Genomic DNA, 20,576 nt, shown 5'->3' with positions numbered 1-20,576 from the left:
TGGGTCCCCCTGTCTACCTACTGGAAGGTTACAATCTCGCGAGAGCGCTTCGTCTGACTCGCCTAGGCTGGCCAACGTCGCTTCGCTGGAGATTGTGACGCGACTATTGCCGTGGCGTTTTCCATAGGAACCCCATCTGTCGGCTTCGACACAACGTCGAGAGACCGACAGAAAGGGAACGTCTCGGTTACGTATGTAACCTCTGTTCCCTGATGGAGGGAACAAGACGTTGTGTCCTTCTTGCCACGACAATAGCCGTCCGCTGCAGCAGTCACGAGATGCTTTTAGGCTCCTCAGCACACAAGGTAAATGAATGAGCACGCCGGCTCCCCTTTTATACCCGGATTTCCGGGGGCGGGGCCCGGCATGCAAATTTCATTCGCCAAATTTCATTGGCCTTTTCAAAATAGTCAGAGATGACTGGTTCTCAAGGGCGAACCCCATCTGTCGGCTTCGACACAACGTCTTGTTCCCTCCATCAGGGAACAGAGGTTACATACGTAACCGAGACGTTTTTATTTTTTAAATTGACTATTTATACTGTGGGTGTTTAAGTAAAATGAGCCTTTTTATTGCAAAAAGTTGAAACAGGACATACTGTTGAAAAAAGTAAAAAGATGGTTACAGAGTTGGGCTTGTGATCAGAAGGTTGCCGGTTCTAATCTCAGTGCCAGCAGGTCATGACTGAAGGGCCCTTGAGCAAGGCACCTTACCCCTGATTGCTCTGCAGTAATGTGCCACTGTATAAAAAAACTACTTGTAAGTCGCTTTGGATAAAAGCGTCTGCAAAATGAATAAATGTAAATGTACATTTTTAAAAAGCCCAATACTCCAGGAATAAGCCAGATTTATTCACAACTTTCATGCATCTTTGGATTCTCTCAGTCTTTCACATTGTCTCTTCACTTTTGTTCACGGGTGTATATTTAAAGGTTGAAGGGGTATATTCAAAGGGGTTTTATGGCCTGATACTGTAAGATTGTAACTTTCATGAATTAGTTTTCTTTAAAATACCTACTGGTACATGCTTGTAAAATATGTACTGGTGCTTCAACGAATCAATAAACCTTAACACTGATATGAAACACTTGTTATCTCAGGGCCAAATGGTTAACTTAAAAACCCAACTGTACGCTCTTAAAAAGACTTTTTAATCAAAGTTTTTTTAAATTGCAATTTCTTTCTATTTAATGGTCTTTAGAAACCTTTTTCACAAAGAAACCTTTGTGTTACACGAAGGTGGATGTTAAAGGTTCTTTATGGAACCGTACAGTCTTTATTTTTTAGAAATGTATTACAGGAGCAGAATTAAATTTCAAAGACACCCAGTTTCTAAATTTACTTTCCAGTAAAGTTTATTTGGCTATAAATTAAAATATAATGTAATATAATTAGTTATATATTATTAAAATATATTATTTCGCTGCTGCTTCTGAAATCTTGTAACTCCATATTCCGTTTTGTCATAAATCATTATTTTTAGTCACCTTTTATGTCTGTCACTGGGTTAGGTAAATATAAAATAAATCACTTTGACAACACAGTATTTAATCATTGAAAAAGCACAGTGTTTTTTCCATTTCCTGAAAAACAGTGAATTTGGACAGCGACAATATAATAACTATTTACTATTTTAAATAAATAAATAGAATATATAGATACATATATCTATATTAAAAAATAGAAGGTTCGTGTTCACATCATTGGAAGGTTCACGGTGCCATATTCATTTGTATGTAAGCCAGTAAATGATTGCCAGTAATTACACTGTTCATGATTCACCATTGTCATCATTCTGTCCACAATAAACCACAAAGCTGGAATGCTCAGGACTATTAGCACCAGCATTCAGTGTTTATGAATGGACAACAAGCCATTACATTCTCAACATTAAGCAGCCAGGCAGATAATCACCTCACGTTTGCTCTGTGGGAGATTCAGTCTGCTGTATCTGCCCGGGTCACAGCATGGCCGCCATTGTCTGCTGGAACCGCAACAGCAATTCACTGTCGCATTTACCCTGTATATAATGTAATATTCCTACTGTGACTTCCAATGTCATATTGATCGCAGATTCATTATGTATCCCACAGTACAAGCGGTTTTATTTTCTCTTTGCCTCCTAGTGTGAGTTTGGGTTGGTCAAATATGATACAGGATCAGTATATGTACCATTACTGCAGTTTAATGCTGTGACTTAGATCGAGGAGAATATTGAGTTGTGCTCACGTAAAAGTCGCCCATTTGAGGATGGTTTGTATCATTTTCCTTTTTGAATGTATTTGGCAGAAATTTTACTGGAGTGTTCCCTGTGACCTCTATAGCATGACAGCAAACGGTGACCACGGCTGTAACACAAGATTGTCAATGACTTAAAGGGACAGTTCACCCAAAAAGAAAAATGATTTCATCGTTTACTCATCCTCATGTCATTCTGAACCTGTATGACGTTCTTTCTTCTGCACGACACAAATAGATATATTTTATAAATATATTTTAAGGAATGTTGGTAAGCAAACAACATTGGCCCCCATTGACTTCCATTGTATGGACACAAAACCACTGAGGCATTTCTTCTTTTGTGTTCCACAGAAAGAGTCATATACAGGTTTGAAATAACATGAAGGTGAATAAATGATGGCAAACGTTTTATTTTTGTGTGAACTATCGCTGTAATACCATGACATTGACTTTGCTTAGAAGTTTTGAAAACAATTCCACCAGCCCAAAACGTATGAATAAACGTTCTCATACGATGACCCTGTCTTTGACCACTGGTGATGATTTATTGATTTTTGGAAGCTTTGAGGTCGGTGGTCGCACACAGTATGATCAATTGTGTATCTCTGTGTCACCCTGCGCTGACCAATGGGGTCATTATTTGAAGTGCTCCTTTCCTCTGATTGGGCACAGCCGGTTATTATTACAGTCAAAATATCTCTTCGCTTGCGGTTTAATTTCTCCCGTTCATCAGCTTTAAGGACGTCAAGGGTGTGTTTCCGAGCCTGGATTGTTCCCTATAAACCCATTGCGTCGATCCGTCGCCATGTCAACAGGGAGCTTGGTCCGGTGCCAAATGCAGGCCAATGATATTTTTACGAGCAGGGGAATAGAAGCATCGTCCTCACATGTGATTATGTCTTATACAATGGCTGGCAGCAGCTATGAAACTAGTATTAGAAGCAAGATAGGAGCAATAGGCAACAGAGGTGTGTGTGTGCGATTGTGTGTCAATTTAGTGGTGAGGCATTCCGTGGGTGGGCTGTTGAATCCAGCTGGATATAGTGGGCTGGAGAGCTACAGAGCCCTGGTTCCACAAGCTTCTCCCTCCCACCCTCTCGCTTTCTAGTTTTCATTCTCACATACACATTTATACATGCACACCGACGTCGCAGAGACCCCCTCTCGTTTCTCTTCGGTTGTTGACTTTGCTGTAGCTTGACACTTGGTTTGGAGACCACAAAGCTGAGAGTAGTCTGATACTTTGGAGACGATTTGATCAGGGTGAGATAGGAGACCTCTTGATACCTTGTGGAAATTTAAGAAGAATATTTTTTGTTTAGCTTTACAAAAAGTCTGTGTATTGAGCAATTACGCTAATTTCACTTCTGCTTTTTCTTCTGAAGGAAAAGTGTGCCAAGGTTCTTCTGGTCCGTGGAGCCAGCAAAGACGTCAAGAACCACCGTGGACAAACGTCCTTTCAGGTACGTGATTTTTTACGTGATTTGAAGTGTTCACCGGCCACCGCAGCAACAGTTGCCAAATTCATCCCTGTGCTATGTTAACTATGCTTGTTTCATTGAAGGCTTCCTTTCCAGGGCTCTGGACATTTTTCTTCTGGCAAGTTCATTTTTTAAAGTTTATTACGATTTGTTGGTTAACCTCGGGAAACAAATACCTTGACAAAAAGCGCAGAATGAACTTGAGTCTGTTTATTGTTCAGTTACGAGAAGCTCTTAATTAATTAGACGGAACGTCAGATGTAAGTACAGGCATTATGTGACACCATGAAATGAGCCTGAGGGTAATTCATCATTTTATGATGTTTGTTTGCATGCTTTGGTATCTTTTCATAAGTAGGAATCACATTCGGGTGAATAAAGAACAAGCAGATCATAAGCAGAAAAGGCAGTTTGAAAACAGACATATTTGGATTTATTTATAAATCTTTGTTTTCTGTGTCTGTTTACTTTGGGATTTTCTCAAATGTCATGTTGCGACATTGAGTCGTGTGAGGTGTCTGACAGCAGTAGGTGTTATTTAAGCCCGTGGCCTTGAGCTGATGACAGTATTGACTCTGACTGTGATGCCAATGACCATTAAAACTAATTCTTTGGAAAATTGTCAATGCAATTTCCAAACAGGATTCAAAGCACCTAATATGCTCCAGGGGCTTGCTCCGCCCCAAACTTACATCATTGGTTGTCACATTTTGAAAACGTGAAGTGTTTCTCAACTGGGATGAGAGGACGTGTTTTAACTAAAAAACAAACACACAGAAGCTTAATTCCAATAAAAATTACTATATCCATTTGATTGATTTGGCATTTTACAATATTCACCCCTGAAATGACATTTATAGATTTTTGTATCCAGTTATTTTAAAAATAATAATCCAAACCTCAAAGCATAGCCACAATGAATTGAACTATTAAAGCCGATGCTCGTGGCAAAACAGCACGTACAGTAAAGCGTCTTAATAGCAAACACACCAACATCAATACTGTAGACCACCCACATAATGTTAGCTTAACCCTTTGAAATGCAACCTCCTTGACAGAAATAACCATATCTGCACTGCAGTTACATTGTGTTTATTTCAGAGATTGATTTCAAAGTGCATAGACCAGCTCATCCTACAAAACCCTTTTTAAAAAACGGCATTCGTCTTATATTTTGTTTAAAGTTTAAAAACCTTCTCCGCCTAACATCCAAGACTGTGTCGAAAAACAGATCTGTGTGAATCTGGGCGCTCAAATATCTTTGGTTGTTTGTGCCTAAAGGAACATTGCGTTTATTTCAGCAAGATAACACATACAGTAATCCATGGCAAACCTCCAGACGAAATTAAAAATAGAGCCAAAATCATTTTGTTTGCAGTCTGTGGTGCCGTAAATCCTGGTCAATAGATGTTTTTAAGCATTAGAAACGGTTTCTGCAGGTTAGAACGTTCACGGGCGGCCTCGCTGTGTTGGATGTTCTAGTTGACAACCTTTAAGCTTCGTATTGACCCAGCTTACTCCAAACTTGACGTAGGAGTGAAGTGTTTATGTAATATACATATCAGCGTTCCGCCGATGCGTTGTTTAATGCGTTGTATTATTCATCTCACGCTGCTAAAATCATATTTCACGCCTCGCCGGCCACTCGATTACATCTCATTTAAACTGCTCATGAAACTTCAGGCACTCCACTGGACTGCTCCTGTCCGCCCGGTTTAACAGAACTTTCCCTGCTGATGTGACTCGCCATCGTCTACGTATTTGGGTTTAAGCAAATGATTACCTCTACGATATATTATAACGGGTCAAAGGAAAAGGCAGAATAAATGCAAATGTTTCTATGATACTGAGAGGTTGCATCTACCAAATAGGGCGTGCGCATTTACATATCCGTATTGCAATGAATTAAAACGCTCTTTTCAGTCACACACATTTCTTGACCCATTTCATCCTAAATTAGGTCTTCTGTGGATTTTACAGTCTTGATTTACCTGGCAGTTATCAGCTCTCGATTATTCGTGTCCCATCTACCATTGTACCTCAATGCTGCAGCCAAGCACCATATTTCACTTGAAAAGGAATGCAGTTCCTCATTACATAAATCTTAGCAACTAGTGTAATGTGAAGGAAGCCTGCGTTTTATCACGCACTATGCTAACATTCATAAGCACATTATGTTACGTCTTGTCTTTTGTGCACGGTTTTGCTCTCACATCCGAACTCGGTAACCAGACTGATGTCTAAAGAATAGATCCTTTAAAAGATATAGAACTTTGGAACTGAGTTGGTATGGGCGGCAAAATTAAAGCTATTAAATAGAAATTAACATCTGATTACATTTACATTTATTCATTTGGCAGACGCTTTATCCAAAGCGACTTACAAGTAGTTTTTTTACAGTGACACATTACTGCAGAGCAATCAGGGGTAAGGTGCCTTGCTCAAGGGCACTTCAGTCATGACCTGCTGGCACTGAGATTTGAACCTGTAACCCTCTGATCACAAGCCCAACGCTCTAACCCCAAGCCACAACTGCCCTTTGATTAATTGAAAGTTGTGCTGTTGAATATATTCCTTAAATGCTGTGAAGGTCTTTTTGAAGTTGCATAAAAGTTAGAGGTGAATTGTGTAATTTCTGCGCCATTCGTATTTCTGGAATATCAAAACAGGGTGAGGCTCTTTCCAGAGGATTCATGAACACTCCCACTTTCTGTCATTGGTTGGACAAGCAGGTAGCCCCAATAAAAACCCATGCCATTGGTTGGTTATGTATGTTGGGCTAATCTGATTCTTCTGCGTTTACACTTTGGGGCAGTTAGCCTGTGAATGGTTTATATGTCTGTGAATGGTTTAGTTTGAACACACGTTACCTTGAAATTGATAAAACTGCACAAATCTGCACCTAATTTGTTACATAACAGTGGTCTTATATTATTCTTTTAAAGAAGGTTTGTGGACTGACTGTTTCATGTTGTTTGTTTCATATTTGAACAAAATACTTTGTAACATGGAACACAAAAGAAGATATTTCGAGAAATGTCTCAGTGGTTTTGTGTCCATACAATGGAAGTCAATGGGGGCCAATGTTTTTTGGTTACAAACGTTCCTCAAAATATCATCTTTTGTGTTCTGCAGAAGAAAGTCAATCATGTGGGATGACAAGAATGAGTCAATAATTCAGAAAAAAACAAATAGTTATTACTGTCACAGTCCTGTCTGCCTCCCGTGTTCTTCTTTGCCTGTTTCCCCCTGGCCTACACTTCCCATCATCCTCCACGCTCCCTCACAAGTCCCTCCTTTGTTATCATCGCACCTGCCAGCCATCATGCTCATCACTAAGACTGTATACTCACCTCTGTTCCCGTGTCCTTTGTATAGTCTCTGTTTTGTTACGCTGTTGTGTTTTGCTTTGTGAATAAATCCCACCTCTTTGAATCTCTGCGTCTATTACCTGTGAAGCCCTGTTACAATTACCAGACTATTTTGAATTTGCTTCAGATAATTTTTTGCAGTAAATCTTGAGATGATCTAATATGATTTCTTTCTTGTTTTTTTGTAAAGGTGGCCATTATTGCTGGAAACTTTGAGCTTGCAGAAATCATAAAGAATCACAAAGACACAGATATTGGTAAGTTGAAACACCAAACCATTGCACTTTCTTAAGTTCATCCCAAAATCAAATGTGTGTGAATTCTGTTTTTTTTTACTCACCCACATGACATTTAACATGTTTTGAGATCTCCCGCCGTCTTTTGGAGCACAATCCGAGAGATTTCCAGGCCTCCTCATAGACATAATGGTTATAGTTGTTGTCAAGGTCTAGAAAAGTACAAAAGACATTGTTAAATTAGTCCATCTGCTCATAGTGGCTCAATTGAATTTTTTTTATGCTAAATGTGCGAAAAACAAACCAAAATTGTCTGCGAGCACTTCGGTTGAGCAAAAAAGTGCATGTCTTCCTCAATATCGAAACCATCAGACATTTTGCAAAGATCAGCTTACAAACAGTGTGGGGGTTGTCCGTCAGAACGCCGGCGTCTGCCTCCACAGAATGCACATAGACCAACATGACAGAGGAAAATATTTCCATTGAAGTTGTTATTTTGGTTTGTTTTTCGCACAAAGTATTCTTGTCACATCAAAACAATTCAATTGAGCCACTATGAGCGGATGGACCAATTTAACAATGTCTTTAGTGCTTTTCTGGACCTTGATAACAACTATAACCACGATGTCTATGAGGAGGCCTGGAAATCTCTCAATGTCACCTAAATATCTTTATTTGTGCTCCGAAGACGCCGGGAAGTCTCAAAACATGTATAACGTCATGTGGGTGAGTAACAAATCACACAAAATTACCAGTCCATTTTCCCTTTATTTTACGGACATTTCCGTTAATGCTAAAATGTAATTTAATGCAGTGCAAAATGTTAAATACAGGTAACAACTGTAAAAATGAATACGGAAAATTCCTTAATATTAATACAGCATATTGTGCCCTATTTTTGTTTCAATACTAAAAATATCTGTATCTTTCCCAAGAAACCATTAAAATCATTAAATAAGTGAAATCCCTCTGTTATACCCAAGAGATCATAAGGATTCATTAGGTGTCGGATATGATCCAATTATCAGTCAGGCAGCTGATAATGCAGGTGAAAAGTTCTACTGTGCTAAAGACTAAGATAATCTAAAAGGGGCTTCCTGTATCACTTCATCGGCATAACAGACTTCATCTCCAGTCTATCCCATAATTATGCAGTGTCATAATGCTGGGCCTTCGCAATATCTGCTTCTTGGGTTCCCGATGTGGTTTAGCTTTTAGCTCATAATTGTGGATGTGAACGCTTGAATATAATACGTCTGAGATGAATATTATTCTTTAAGTCAGTAGAACAGAAGATAATTTGTGAGATAACATTATTTGAAGTTATTTTTACATACGGGTGGATCTAATTCTCACAGCAGCGCCCATCAGCTTTTGATCAACTATAGTCTAATTTTCCAGTAAGCACAAATCAGATTATGCATAGTCGGCAGAATGTTTTGGCCACAAACAGATGACAAATGATTTTTTTACTTCACACAGCCCTCTCGGCTCCCACGGCTCCGACACGTGTAGCAGATGTCAGTATTCATTTACCCAAAGTAAGATGCATTTGTATATTTCTCCGACACTCTCAGCCACACTCGAAGGAATCCAGCGACCGAACGCTCATTTCAATTAACCGACCGCATAATCAGCCGCCTCATTAAGGCTAGGAAAGGCACAACAGATTTAATTAATCATTAGACATCATTAAACTAAAGGATTTGGATGAAATGAAATCAGCTCCCTGCAAATAGACTTCTGAAAGTGCACGCAAGCCACGGATCCACCCGCAGTGTCGTGCACTACCGAGATGTGGGATAGAAAGCGTGCAACATAAGTACGGACCGATATGAATAACTCATTAAAATGTGAATTATTTATAGCAAGCATTTTGCATGTACATTTTCACAGTGTTCCACACATAGCATGCGATCCATATGCATTATGATTTATAAATGATAATATTTGTCTAGTGCCTCGTTGTACCCGGAAGGTTGTGTGCACAGTTTCTCATTGTCTTTGCACCCTATAGATGGTGTAGTGCGCTGAACCTAGTCGTGCATCTAGAGAGAGCTTTACTCTGTGGAGCTGACCTACATAAGATACAGACCTTACAGGAAGTGGAGTCTCATCCAACCGCATACGCGCACACACGCAACACCAGCAGAATTCCCACTATTTCCTGTTCTGAATTTAGGGCGTTCGGGCACGTTTTTTCAGGTTTGATCAGAATGTGATGGGAGATTGTCACGTTACTACTGTCAGGCCTTTACTGTCCTGGTTTTTCTGCAATGACAGGATGAAGAATAGGAATGTACTGCGTTAACCTGGTTATTGAATGACATTGACTGACTTTGATTTGTCAGTTAACTGTCCATCTATATCAGTGGAAGTAGGAGATCAGGGCTGCCACATGTTACTATATATGACACAAAACACTTTGTTTTTAAATATTTTTATTATACAGGTTTTCTTTAGTATTTCACATAGCCATCAATAAAGACTGACGATTCTCTGGGGCGGCGCTATCGTGAGGCACTTGCCAGCCTGTGCCACTGCTGTTACAATGAATGGCGAGGAATGCAACGCACAATATGGCCACTCTAGCGAAGGAAGTCCTGCCTTCTAGTAAAACGAGATAATCGGCAATCAATCTTGTCAGCCAATTAAGAAATATCTGCCTTTCCTCATTCAGATGGGGCTGTGGACTTGCTATGACGTAAATTGCTGCCGTTGCAAACATGGCCGCCGAGTGGCAGGACTTCCGTAAACAAACTTTGATTTTTTTTCCAGTGTTAAAAACTAAAACAGGAAGTAATTCTGGACAGGTGTTCTTTACGTCTTGCAAAGATCAGGGGTGGGACATTTTATCATATTGATATTAAGATATGCACACATTTTATTGCATTTAATTTTTTTGCATTATTCATTATTAAATTTTTTTGTGGATTCAGAAATGATGATAATTGAAATGAACAGTTTTGTTAATATGTGCTAGATGTCTGTTCTCTGTGTGCATGTGGGTCTACTTAACCATATTTTGGAGACAAATATCTTCCCAAATTGAGTAAAACCTGACTAACTCTCTTTTTCGGGACATCCTCATACTAAAAAATTTATAAATCTTTTGGGAAGTGGTGTTTTTTCGTTTTCAATTTCTCATGAATCACTACAGAATTGCATCTGTTTTTGTTTTGCGTAATCTTTGTAAGTAGTCAAGATGGCAATATAGCATATGTTTATATAGTGTACTATATTGAGCATATGGAGAAAATGTCCCGCATTCCCGAGATTTCAGTCATCAATAGGCTATGACGTCTGTCAGTAAATCAGTAAAAAACTGATTACCTGAACCACATTTGGTTTGTTGGGTGGTTGTCACCCTAGTATATACAGTATACTGTACCAGTTTAGTAAACATGTTCAAGTATGTATAAAAATAATACAGTTTGCCATGAATGGTGGTCTATGTGCCTATACACAATTTAATGGTAAAAATAAGCTTCCTGTACCCTAAAACATTTACTTTTTTAAAAGTGTGACAACTAGCCCCTGTCTCCCTTAAAGCGTTTTGTCCGGCTTAGGGACTGTTTGGATGGTATAGATTCAGGGGCTACAAATACATTTCTTGTCCACTTCACTACAGCTGTCAGGTTTCACATTTGCCTTCAGATAACAGCTGATGTGACAACACAAGGATTCCATCAAAAAAGCTTAGCAATCCGCAGGCTCGCTGTTCTCCCTGACGTTTCAATTTCAGGCAAAAGCAACCTTTGACGGTGGGCCAGCTGTGCAAAGATAACATTTTTATTAGGTTTGATTGAACAATCTTCAATAGTTGCACAGTTTGTCATTGAGTCTAATGCGTCACTCAGGGAGAAATGGGATGGGCTTGTTATTTTCATGCACATGTTAGACCGCAGCAGAGGGCACAGCGTCGACGCTTTGAACGTTTGTTCAGTTCGTAGCGTCCATCAACATTTGGAACGGGTGTGATTTTATCCCTTTTTATGAGGTCGAAAGCGTTTTGTTTGTTTATGTACCACGACGCCGAGCCTATATGTTTAAAACAAGCACTGTAGTTATGTATGTAAATGGTCGTCCCATTTAATGCCACCCAATGGTTGCCATGGTTACCAGATCCCCACAATAATTGGCTTAATGGATGTGAGTTTGCCTTGCGCTCACTTGGGTTGGAAAGCCAAGTAGGTGACGGAGCTCGGCTTATTATCGACTTTCTTGCTGAAGCATATAACAATTCACAGATATATTTTGAGAATTATGGAGGTTGACGGTGCAGCCTGTATTGACACAAGATTTCATACTGCTGGGAAACATAATTTACGCCTGTGACTTAATCAGGGTTTATAAACAAGTCAAAAAACTCTAATGCAGAGCATGATGGAGTTATAGATTTAGTTTTGCGGCCCAATGTTTAAACCTCGGAGCGCTGGCTTCCACTGACTAGGCTGAGCTCTTTAGTTGTGGTACAGTTTCAAGTGCAATTTAATGACTATTGATTTAATGAGTCTGTGGATACCAGCTGCAGTGGTCGGCCCTCAGAAGCCCTGTGGAATTGTTCGTTGCGTATAAGAGCCTTTAATTGGCTGAAAATGTCTATTCATCTTTAGCAACGCTCTCGACTGGCGGAGGGTTGGAAAACGCTGACACACATGAAAGGATGTTTCCTTTATCAGGAAAGATTAATCAAAGCAGCCGATAGCAGGGGCTAAAGTATAAGTCAAGGTTGTTAATGGCACAAACAGCGGGGAACGAGGAATGAGAGGGAAATAGAAATAAAGGGATGGCTGTCACTGCGGACACACAGTTTGTTTTAAAGTAATCATGGCCATATCACAACTGCCTTGTGAATGCACGATCACAGCTCTCCTGGGAAAGTATCAAACGGTTTGGCAGGTTGTTGTGTTATTGCTTGTGGAAAATGTTATTTGGATGTAAGCTGTCAGCTTTGTCAGTTCGGTGGCTCATTTGGTCACAACTCATACCGAGAGATAAAATTCAGATTTCTAATGCAAAAAATGATGAATAGCTCGGTCTACAGTTACTTTAGGTTTTTTTTATTGAAAGATTTACAGTGGAGTCCAAAATCTGAGATTATTTTTTACATTTACATTTACATTTAGTCATTTGGCAGACGCTTTTATCCAAAGCGACTTACAGATGAGGAAACATTGGAAGCAATTATAACAACATATGTAAACTTTTTTTTAAAGATGCGATCTGTAACTTTTGACTCTATATCGTCATCTCTGTTGAAATTGTAGAAATCGCTGCTGTCCTTCTGAAACATTGTATCTTCATATTTTGTGATGTTTATTTTTTGACATTAATTATTATTATTATTATTAGTCACCCTCTACGTTTGCCACTGGGTTTTGCAAATATCTACCCAATAAAAATGATCAAAAAGCTTGTCAACTTAAAGTACAGTGTTTTTTTTATATTTCCTCAAAAACTTTGTAATTTTTTTACATCAGAGGTTTTGGAAGGACAGCAGCAATATTTATCCTTACATTGGCTGAAACCAAATGAAGGCTAATAAAATAAATAATTTAAATAAAAAGTAGGTTTTATTTACTTTTCTACTACTTACTAGTTCAGTACTGTACATGGTTTATTTATTTATTAACTTATTTTTAACTACAAAACCAGTTTTGAGCCTGGAACTAAGTTCTTAAAATCCAAAAATGTTTGTTAAAATGAAAGTTATAAATATAAGGGATAGATCAAGATTTTAAAGAATTTCTAGATCATCATTTTCAAAATACAAAGATATTCGGGAATTACGGGTTCAATGTTTCAATGTTTAAACTGTCATGCAGATAATTTAATTTCATAAATTAATTTGTATTAAGGTAGGAAAGAATGAAGAACAGAAGTATTTACGCTTTTGTGAACTTCACTGCATGTGTATCAGATATTCAAATCGATGTACTGATGACATCATACCTGACACAGATTTTAACATGCAAGATTTCCGTTCCTCATTATATCCAAACGCTTTTTTTTAATCTCATGCCAGAAAAAGGGAGGTGGGGATAAAGAGAGAGAGAGAGAGAGAGAGAGAGGGAGAGAGAGAGGCAATTGTGAATTGCTAGTGTGAAAGGACAGCCCACATAGACGGGTAACGGGAGAATTCAATCCCGGCAACTTGCACTGACTAATTTAGACATCCATGCTTCGGTTGCTTAGCAACACTCAGGGGCTTGATTCCCATACAGCTGTTTCGGCAGTCCGACAAGGGTTAAAATCACTAATCAATAGCACCTTCTCATTTTCACCAGCTAATTCAAGCATCTTGATTGTGCCGTACGGTGGGCGGTCGCCACTGATTTAGAAACCTCTTGTATGGTGTCATGAGCCACTGATGGGCCAAACCTGAGTAATTCTGGGTGAATGGTGTTTATCTCAGTACTTTGTGTCATAATGGCTGTGTTTTGAACAGAATTATCCCAGCATGGACTTGTCACCCAGCTGATTCAACAACGCACTTCACTCATGTCTTACGACAAGACTATATAGCGGAATTTAGACGCGGGGGGCTCCAACTCATAATACAGTGATTATTTGGGGGTGGGGGGTGTTGAGGAAGAGTGATGAGAGAGAAATAGAAAAGGGGGTGGGGCTGAATAGAAGGAAACAGTGACAGAGAGAGAGAAAGAGAGTTAGTGTCTATGCATGTGTGTCAGCGAGAGAGAGCATGTGTAGAGCGAGGAAACGCGCGCTCTTGCAGTTACAGACGGCATCATGTGGTGCGAGGACTGTCATCACAGCTCCTCTCTTTCGCTAACTAAGGAACACTGTTTAGGAGAACCCGACCTTCCATGTAAAGTTCCTCAAGGCAACACTGACGGACTAATTGAGCAATAAACGGAGGAGACATGAAGTCTTTACTGAATGCCTTCAAGAAAGAAGGTAAGAGGTGCTGCTGGGTTAAGGATCTAAGGAAGGGTTCTCTTAACCTTTTGTGACTTCTGGCCAGTGGAAATCTCGCACATGTAACTTCTCAAAACTGTACGAGATGTTGTTTACGCATTTCCTAGGTAAGGTAAAGTGTGTTATGTTTGTGCTCTGTGTTTTTGAGGTGTTTTAGGTTTGCTTTTGACTGTATTTGACAGATGTTTGTGACATTTAAAACTGGTCTCGTGGGGCCGAGAGGAAATGAGTTTGAGGTGCTGAGAGAAGGTGAAGCGAGTCACTTTGAGAGAGTCATTTCTGTCTGCGAGGAAATTAATCAACTCCCGCCGTGAAATCTAAACTCTGGACGTTTCATGCATGTCATTCAAGACTTTTTAAAAAGTTTAACGTGAACATTCGCTTCGGTTTAGAAAGAAGTTCATTGGAATTCATTGTGTTTAGCAATGCATGAGAGAGAGAATTGACAAGTCGCTGCTTATTTCAATTGTTCAGAACAAATGTGTGTTTCATTACCATAAAACAGCCAAAGTGACTGTGATGTCATTACTTGATTTCAGTGCCAGAGAAGCGTTTGTTTTGCTCCTAAGACCCGCCCATTTAAATCTAGTCTTTGTAAAAGGAAATTATTAAGCAAATTTCATACGCCGTTATCGATAAACATGTCGTTTTTGTTTTTTTATTGACATCATGACTGATGTGGAGTCACCCGATCAGTTGGGTAGTTGGGTGGATTTCTTCTTTACTCTTAAGGTGGGGTTAACAACTCACATGCTTCTGAACATCATCTTCATAATGATTCCCCTTTAAATAATGAACCAGAACATCTGCACCTCAGAGACCTAGCTTTGTCATACTAAATGTCACCCAATAAAAACCTGCGATGACAGGGAAGGTGATCTAACCACTGCACTTGCAATTACATCATCGTATTAATAAATGTTTGGTCGGGGGGACAGATTTGTGTTTTATGATGTAATTCCGCTTCCTCGCGCTTCTGGGTTCTTATGTTGAAATATATTTAGAGCGTTTCTCTCACCCTTCTAGTGTTATCTAGTTCATGTGAGATGCATGGTGAACAGCATCCTTCAGACAAGCTCCTGTGGCTAAACCTGTTTCTGAACCACTTTTAACGTGAAATTAGGGAAATAACTATAAGTGTTCGTCACACATACAGGGGACAGTAAACACACAGGATTTCTGCAGACGAGGTGGAAAAAGACCTCATCTGGCCATGAAACACTTGGATATCACCTTGGAATCACAAAACTTGGCTTTGGGGTAAATCATCTCTCGAAACCAGAATGATTAGTCTGGTTGCTCAAGAGAGAAAGACCAGTTTGTAAGTGTATGACAGAGATAAGCTAAATACAACTTAAGCTCACAGGATTTGTGACCATGTGACCAGCCTCCGAAACAGGTTTAGAATTATTCAGTCACAAGGGGCTTTCGTACATCATGATACAAGTGACAAATATAAATTCATGAATTGCCTGCTAACCTTGACTGCTGTATGTAAAGTAACATCTCTATCCAATCTTGCATCTTAGCTTTTTAAATGAAATAAAACAATTCACGCAATTCATGAATTGATTTTGGAGGGATTTACACTTGATCATTCACTGAAACACAAAATATATATTTTTCTAAAACTCATAAATCTAAATAGGAATTGCATGAGGGTATATATCAATGCTGTGAAATAAATTGTCATATGCAACTGATTTTTTTTATGTTGAGAACATGTTAATAAGTGGGTGTGGCCAACTCACACGCAGAGACTGGGAATGCATAGAAAAATAGAGAAAGATAAATGCGTAGATTAGAAGGATATAAAATTGAATCCCAAACAGGAGGAGGAGCCTATTATAAAAAGAGGTGCGACATCTGTGGTGTGCACATAAGTAGTTATAAACAACAATTTTTTATGAATATATCATGAAATGAACTTAAAATGACTTTTAATAGGTCCTTTTTGGGGCAAATACTATAGAATTATAGTTCTTGTGTCAGAACATCTTAAAGGTCCAGTGTTCATTTTTTGGAGGATCAATTGACAGAAATGCAATATAATATACATATCTATATCTTCAGAGGTGTATAAAGACATTACATAATGAAGTGTAATGTTTTAATTACTTGAATTTCTATCTACATACACCGCTGGTCCCCTTACATGGAATTCGCCATGTTGTTTCTACAGTAGCCCTAAACAGAAAAACTGTTCTACAGTGCTCGTTGCATAAATACATTATCTCCTCCAGCAAAAAAGTGAAAACGCAACAACATCTTAGTTCTGTGTCAGCCCCCGTAGTGCTTCAAAGGGAGGGGTGGAGTGAGCCGCTAGTTGCAATTCCCAACCTCACCACTTGATGCCGCTAAAATCTCCACATTGCTCCTTTAAATTTTATTTGACTTGAAACACATAATGCAATAGTTATAAGGATTAGAAATTATATCTGGTCCTTTGGTTCCATAAATTAATTAAACTGCAGCAAATTCAGTTAATGTTTTCATAAATAACCTAAAAGGGAGGTGATTGTGAACTTAATGCACAGACAGCGTTTGGACTTTTGGCCCTTGAGGCAAAGTCTGAGTTAAATGTGATATTACTCGTTTGTAGAAGCGAGCCGAAACGCTCACCCTTAAACACTTGTCACATCGCTCTAATTATTTCCACTCGCAAAGAAATGAGGCCCGCCTAAAAAAAATGAATTGCTTTGAGGCTGGCGGAGAAGTTTAAAGTCCGCCTCACATTCTGTAAATTATCATTTTTAATCTTTTTCTATCTTGTTCTTTCCAAGTGCCTTTTCGGGAGGCACCGGCAGGCGCAGGTCGCAGCAGGCAGCTGCAGCAGACGCCCCCGCATCACCAGGGCAGGAACACTTTGGCCACCCCCCGCGTGCTGCTCCGCTCCAACAGCGACAACAACCTAAACGTCAACAAGCTCCCGCCGGACCGCTCGCGCTCACCCTCACCCCTGCGCAGCTTCTCGCCCCGCCACCCCCAGCAGATGCAGAACAGCCCCAATGGCACAGTGAAGACCATGGCTTGGGGGGGACGCTCACCCCGAAGCCGTTCCCCTTCCCTGGGACGGCTAGGGGAGGGAGATACCCGGAGACAGACCCCCCAGCGCCACAGCAGGTCAGTTCCACCTTGTGATATGTCCACCTACATAATATGAGTTATCAAAATTCAACTTTGAACATATGAACTCTTACCACATTTTATTGGCTATAAATAAAACGCCCTGGCCATGAAACTATCGCACATTGAATCTTTAAAAATGTCACAAAATCACTAAAACACATTATATTGTAGCTTTGGAGGTTTAATGTGATGAATTCTCCACAGGTGTTGTCAGTACTAGAGAAAAATCAATAAGTGTTTATGTATTTGTGTATCACAATTCAATTTAAATAATTTCTTTTCAGTTTTTTAAGTTACTGGCAAACAGTTTTTTACTCACATTTGACACCAGGCGAGAGTAATATGTGTTACTTTCAGACTGGACCAAAGTGGGTCCCTCTCAGTTTGGGGTTAAGAGGATCCTTTGATGTCCAGAGCAGAGTATGTCTCTTTCTATAAGGACAGTTGTTTTTATCCATAGCCACCAGAGGCCCTATTTTAAGCCAATTTCGTGTTGTTTTTATAGGGCCATGTGTGGATGCAATTAGGTCAAATGTTGCTTTTTGGGAATTGGTGGTTGGGAAGTGGATTAGACCATGGAGATGCACTTTGTCCAGCTGTACTTTGTATGATTTTCAAGGATCTACGTCCTTGAATAGACTTATGTGTCTACCAGCAAAGTGTCTGTCAGACCTTGAGTCAAGCTTTCTAGTTAGATATAGCAATATTGCATAGCTTGGGTATAAGGGAGCATCATGCACTTTCTATAATTCATGTGCGGTCATGTGCCTGTATTCTACAGCAGCACTTTAACATCATGACAGCGGCTTTGATGTCCAAAGGTTCAAAGACATTGTGCAGCACACAAGAGACGCAGTAAAACGTAAAGCCGTGGAGATTTTGCATCATAAAGCAGATATAGGGAATAATTTGATGGTATATTTAGAAAGGTACGGATCGAGTCGAATCTTGTACTGGGGGAAGGTTTACAGTATATGTGAAGTCCTGGTTACCATAGTTACCCATTCCTCTACTATGAGGAAAACAAAGCGAAATTACTTTATAATTTTCATTTAATTGCCACTTAATAAGCCATTTATAGAGTTCACCCTGGCTTACTTCTCAGTGGATAACCATTAAATTATTAGTGCATTTTAAAGTGTATGAGAGATAAAATATTTCAATTCGTATAAAAAACACATATGCATTATTTTACAAGTATGACCTTCCAATAAAATCTTAGAAATGATGCATTTTGGAAATGTTAACAAAACTTCCCTGCAAGGTATTTGTAAAATTGTACAGTAGTATATGGAAAACATGAAGAAAACCTAGAACTTATCATGACACGTGAATCTCAGTGCATGGAAAGCAATACACATTAGGAAGTCGGGCCTTGAAACAGTCAAAAATATTTGGGGATCTGTCTGTTAAATAACCAAGCAGCCAGGGTTTGGTTCAATGAAGGCGCACCTGATCCAGGATGAGCCTGGACGAGAGCCCAGTGTGCTGTTTTTCAGCTTTGTGACATTGGGTGCATCACAATAAACAAAGGTGCAATATGGAGAGCTGACAAAAATGTAGGACACATGAAGAGGCAAGAATCTGTTGAAATAGACAACATGTGCTTGTATGCTATATGTGTACATGGAATATATACAGCATTTATATATATTTCTCGGAGTGAGTGCATGCGTGGGAGCATATCATGTAGTGAAAGTTCAGCGTGCACATGTGCAGGAGTGTGTGCGTCTGCGCGCATGCATGTGTGTCGGTGGGTGTGCGAATCTTGTCACTCAACAGGGGTTCTTGCGCGAGAGCAGGCTCGGTACAGTAAGTGGGCCAGGCCAATTACTCACTTCCACTGCAAAAACTCCTCTAATTAGATGTCATTTTAAAAAGGAAGAATTAACTCCTCTGGTATTTGACCCTGTTCTCCTCTCGTTTCTCACGGTGTAGCCTATATAGATTCGCTTGTTGTGCTTGACATTGGTTGCGTTAGAATCGACAGTGCTTTTCTGGTCGTTTCTCAAGCTAGCCTATCTAACCTAAATAAAATGGTAGCAAACGTTGTACTTTGGTTGTGTTTTGGTATTTTTATTAGGTTGTTGCAATGATTTAGTTTTTGGTATGTTCACAACATTGCCAGAACGTTCTACTGTGGTTGTAAGCTTTAATGATACTTGGTTCCTCAAAGTTGCAGCGGTATTGTTTGCGTTTTCATAACATACTCTGGTAACTGTAACTAAAAAAAGTGTTGAAATGTTGGAGAAACGTTTCATTTCTGCTAGGTAGTGTCAGTGTCAAACCCGTGAAAATATCATTGGCTCTTGCCTGCATGTGCAGCTCAAACCGAACACCATCCCCTAGTTACAGCAGCAGTTGCTATGGCTATGTCCGTATGGTGTGTGTGTGTGTGTGTGCGTGTGTGCGTACGTGTGCATGTATGTCACTTTCACTCTGTGTCTATGTGTCTTCTACTCCGTGGTGTATTAGATAATGTGGCTGCTCTTTAGTGGCTGAGAAGGGAACTGAAGCAGATGTAGTCGGTTATAGCGGCATATTGCAATTGCCATTTGTCAACAGCTATAAACATGAGAAATTGGAGCGTTCTTATCCCTCGCCAGGAAAGGTCATGTTGTAAATGTTGTTTGTGTTGTAAGTTTGAAGATTCTATTTTGAAGGTCTACACATTGTACTGTGGTTGTTCCAATATACGCATGTGTTCACTATATTCAGGTATTGAGTGGTATACAAAGAATGCCACTATTTAAATGTAGTTTTACCATTGTAACTATAGCAGTTCCATGGTACTTTTTAATCCCAGTTTAAATATATTTAGTGAGAGTGCATGTATGTACTTTTGTACTGTATGCCTGTCAATAGAAAATAAAAGTTGTTTCATTTATAGTCTGAAGCATACTAACCGACCTCGAACACCTAATAATTTAATACGTTTAGGATTTTTTTTAAGACATTAACGTTTCTCTGACGTTACTTAGACGTTTCTTAAATGATTCTATTGACTGAAAAATGGTAATAATTTTGCCATGCTTTAATAAATCAGCACTTCACATAAAACTTTAAACTATACTGTGAAATTACATTTTACAAATTAGTTTATAACAGAAGTCTTGAATGCCTGGGACATGTGAAACAGCATAAAAGTCATAGGACATGCATCCAAAGGCTTAAAA

General features: G+C 39.4%; 1 protein-coding gene across 1 annotated transcript in view; it reads left to right on the top strand.

Moving 5' to 3' along the window:
- shank2b (SH3 and multiple ankyrin repeat domains 2b) overlaps nucleotides 1-20,576 on the top strand; it is a gene marked incomplete at its 5' end in the record, with an annotated part of 73,439 nt that overhangs the window by 16,729 nt on the left and 36,134 nt on the right. The window contains 3 exons of the mRNA XM_079449717.1: nucleotides 3,627-3,704; nucleotides 7,284-7,350; nucleotides 17,055-17,394. Coding sequence (XP_079305843.1) covers nucleotides 3,627-3,704; nucleotides 7,284-7,350; nucleotides 17,055-17,394 — 485 coding nt within the window. The remainder of the gene's footprint in view (nucleotides 1-3,626; nucleotides 3,705-7,283; nucleotides 7,351-17,054; nucleotides 17,395-20,576) is intronic.

This window comes from Barbatula barbatula (genome assembly GCF_947034865.1).
Source record: "Barbatula barbatula genome assembly, chromosome: 25".
Taxonomy (NCBI): domain Eukaryota; kingdom Metazoa; phylum Chordata; class Actinopteri; order Cypriniformes; family Nemacheilidae; genus Barbatula; species Barbatula barbatula.
This window is presented reverse-complemented; position numbering and strand designations above follow the sequence as displayed.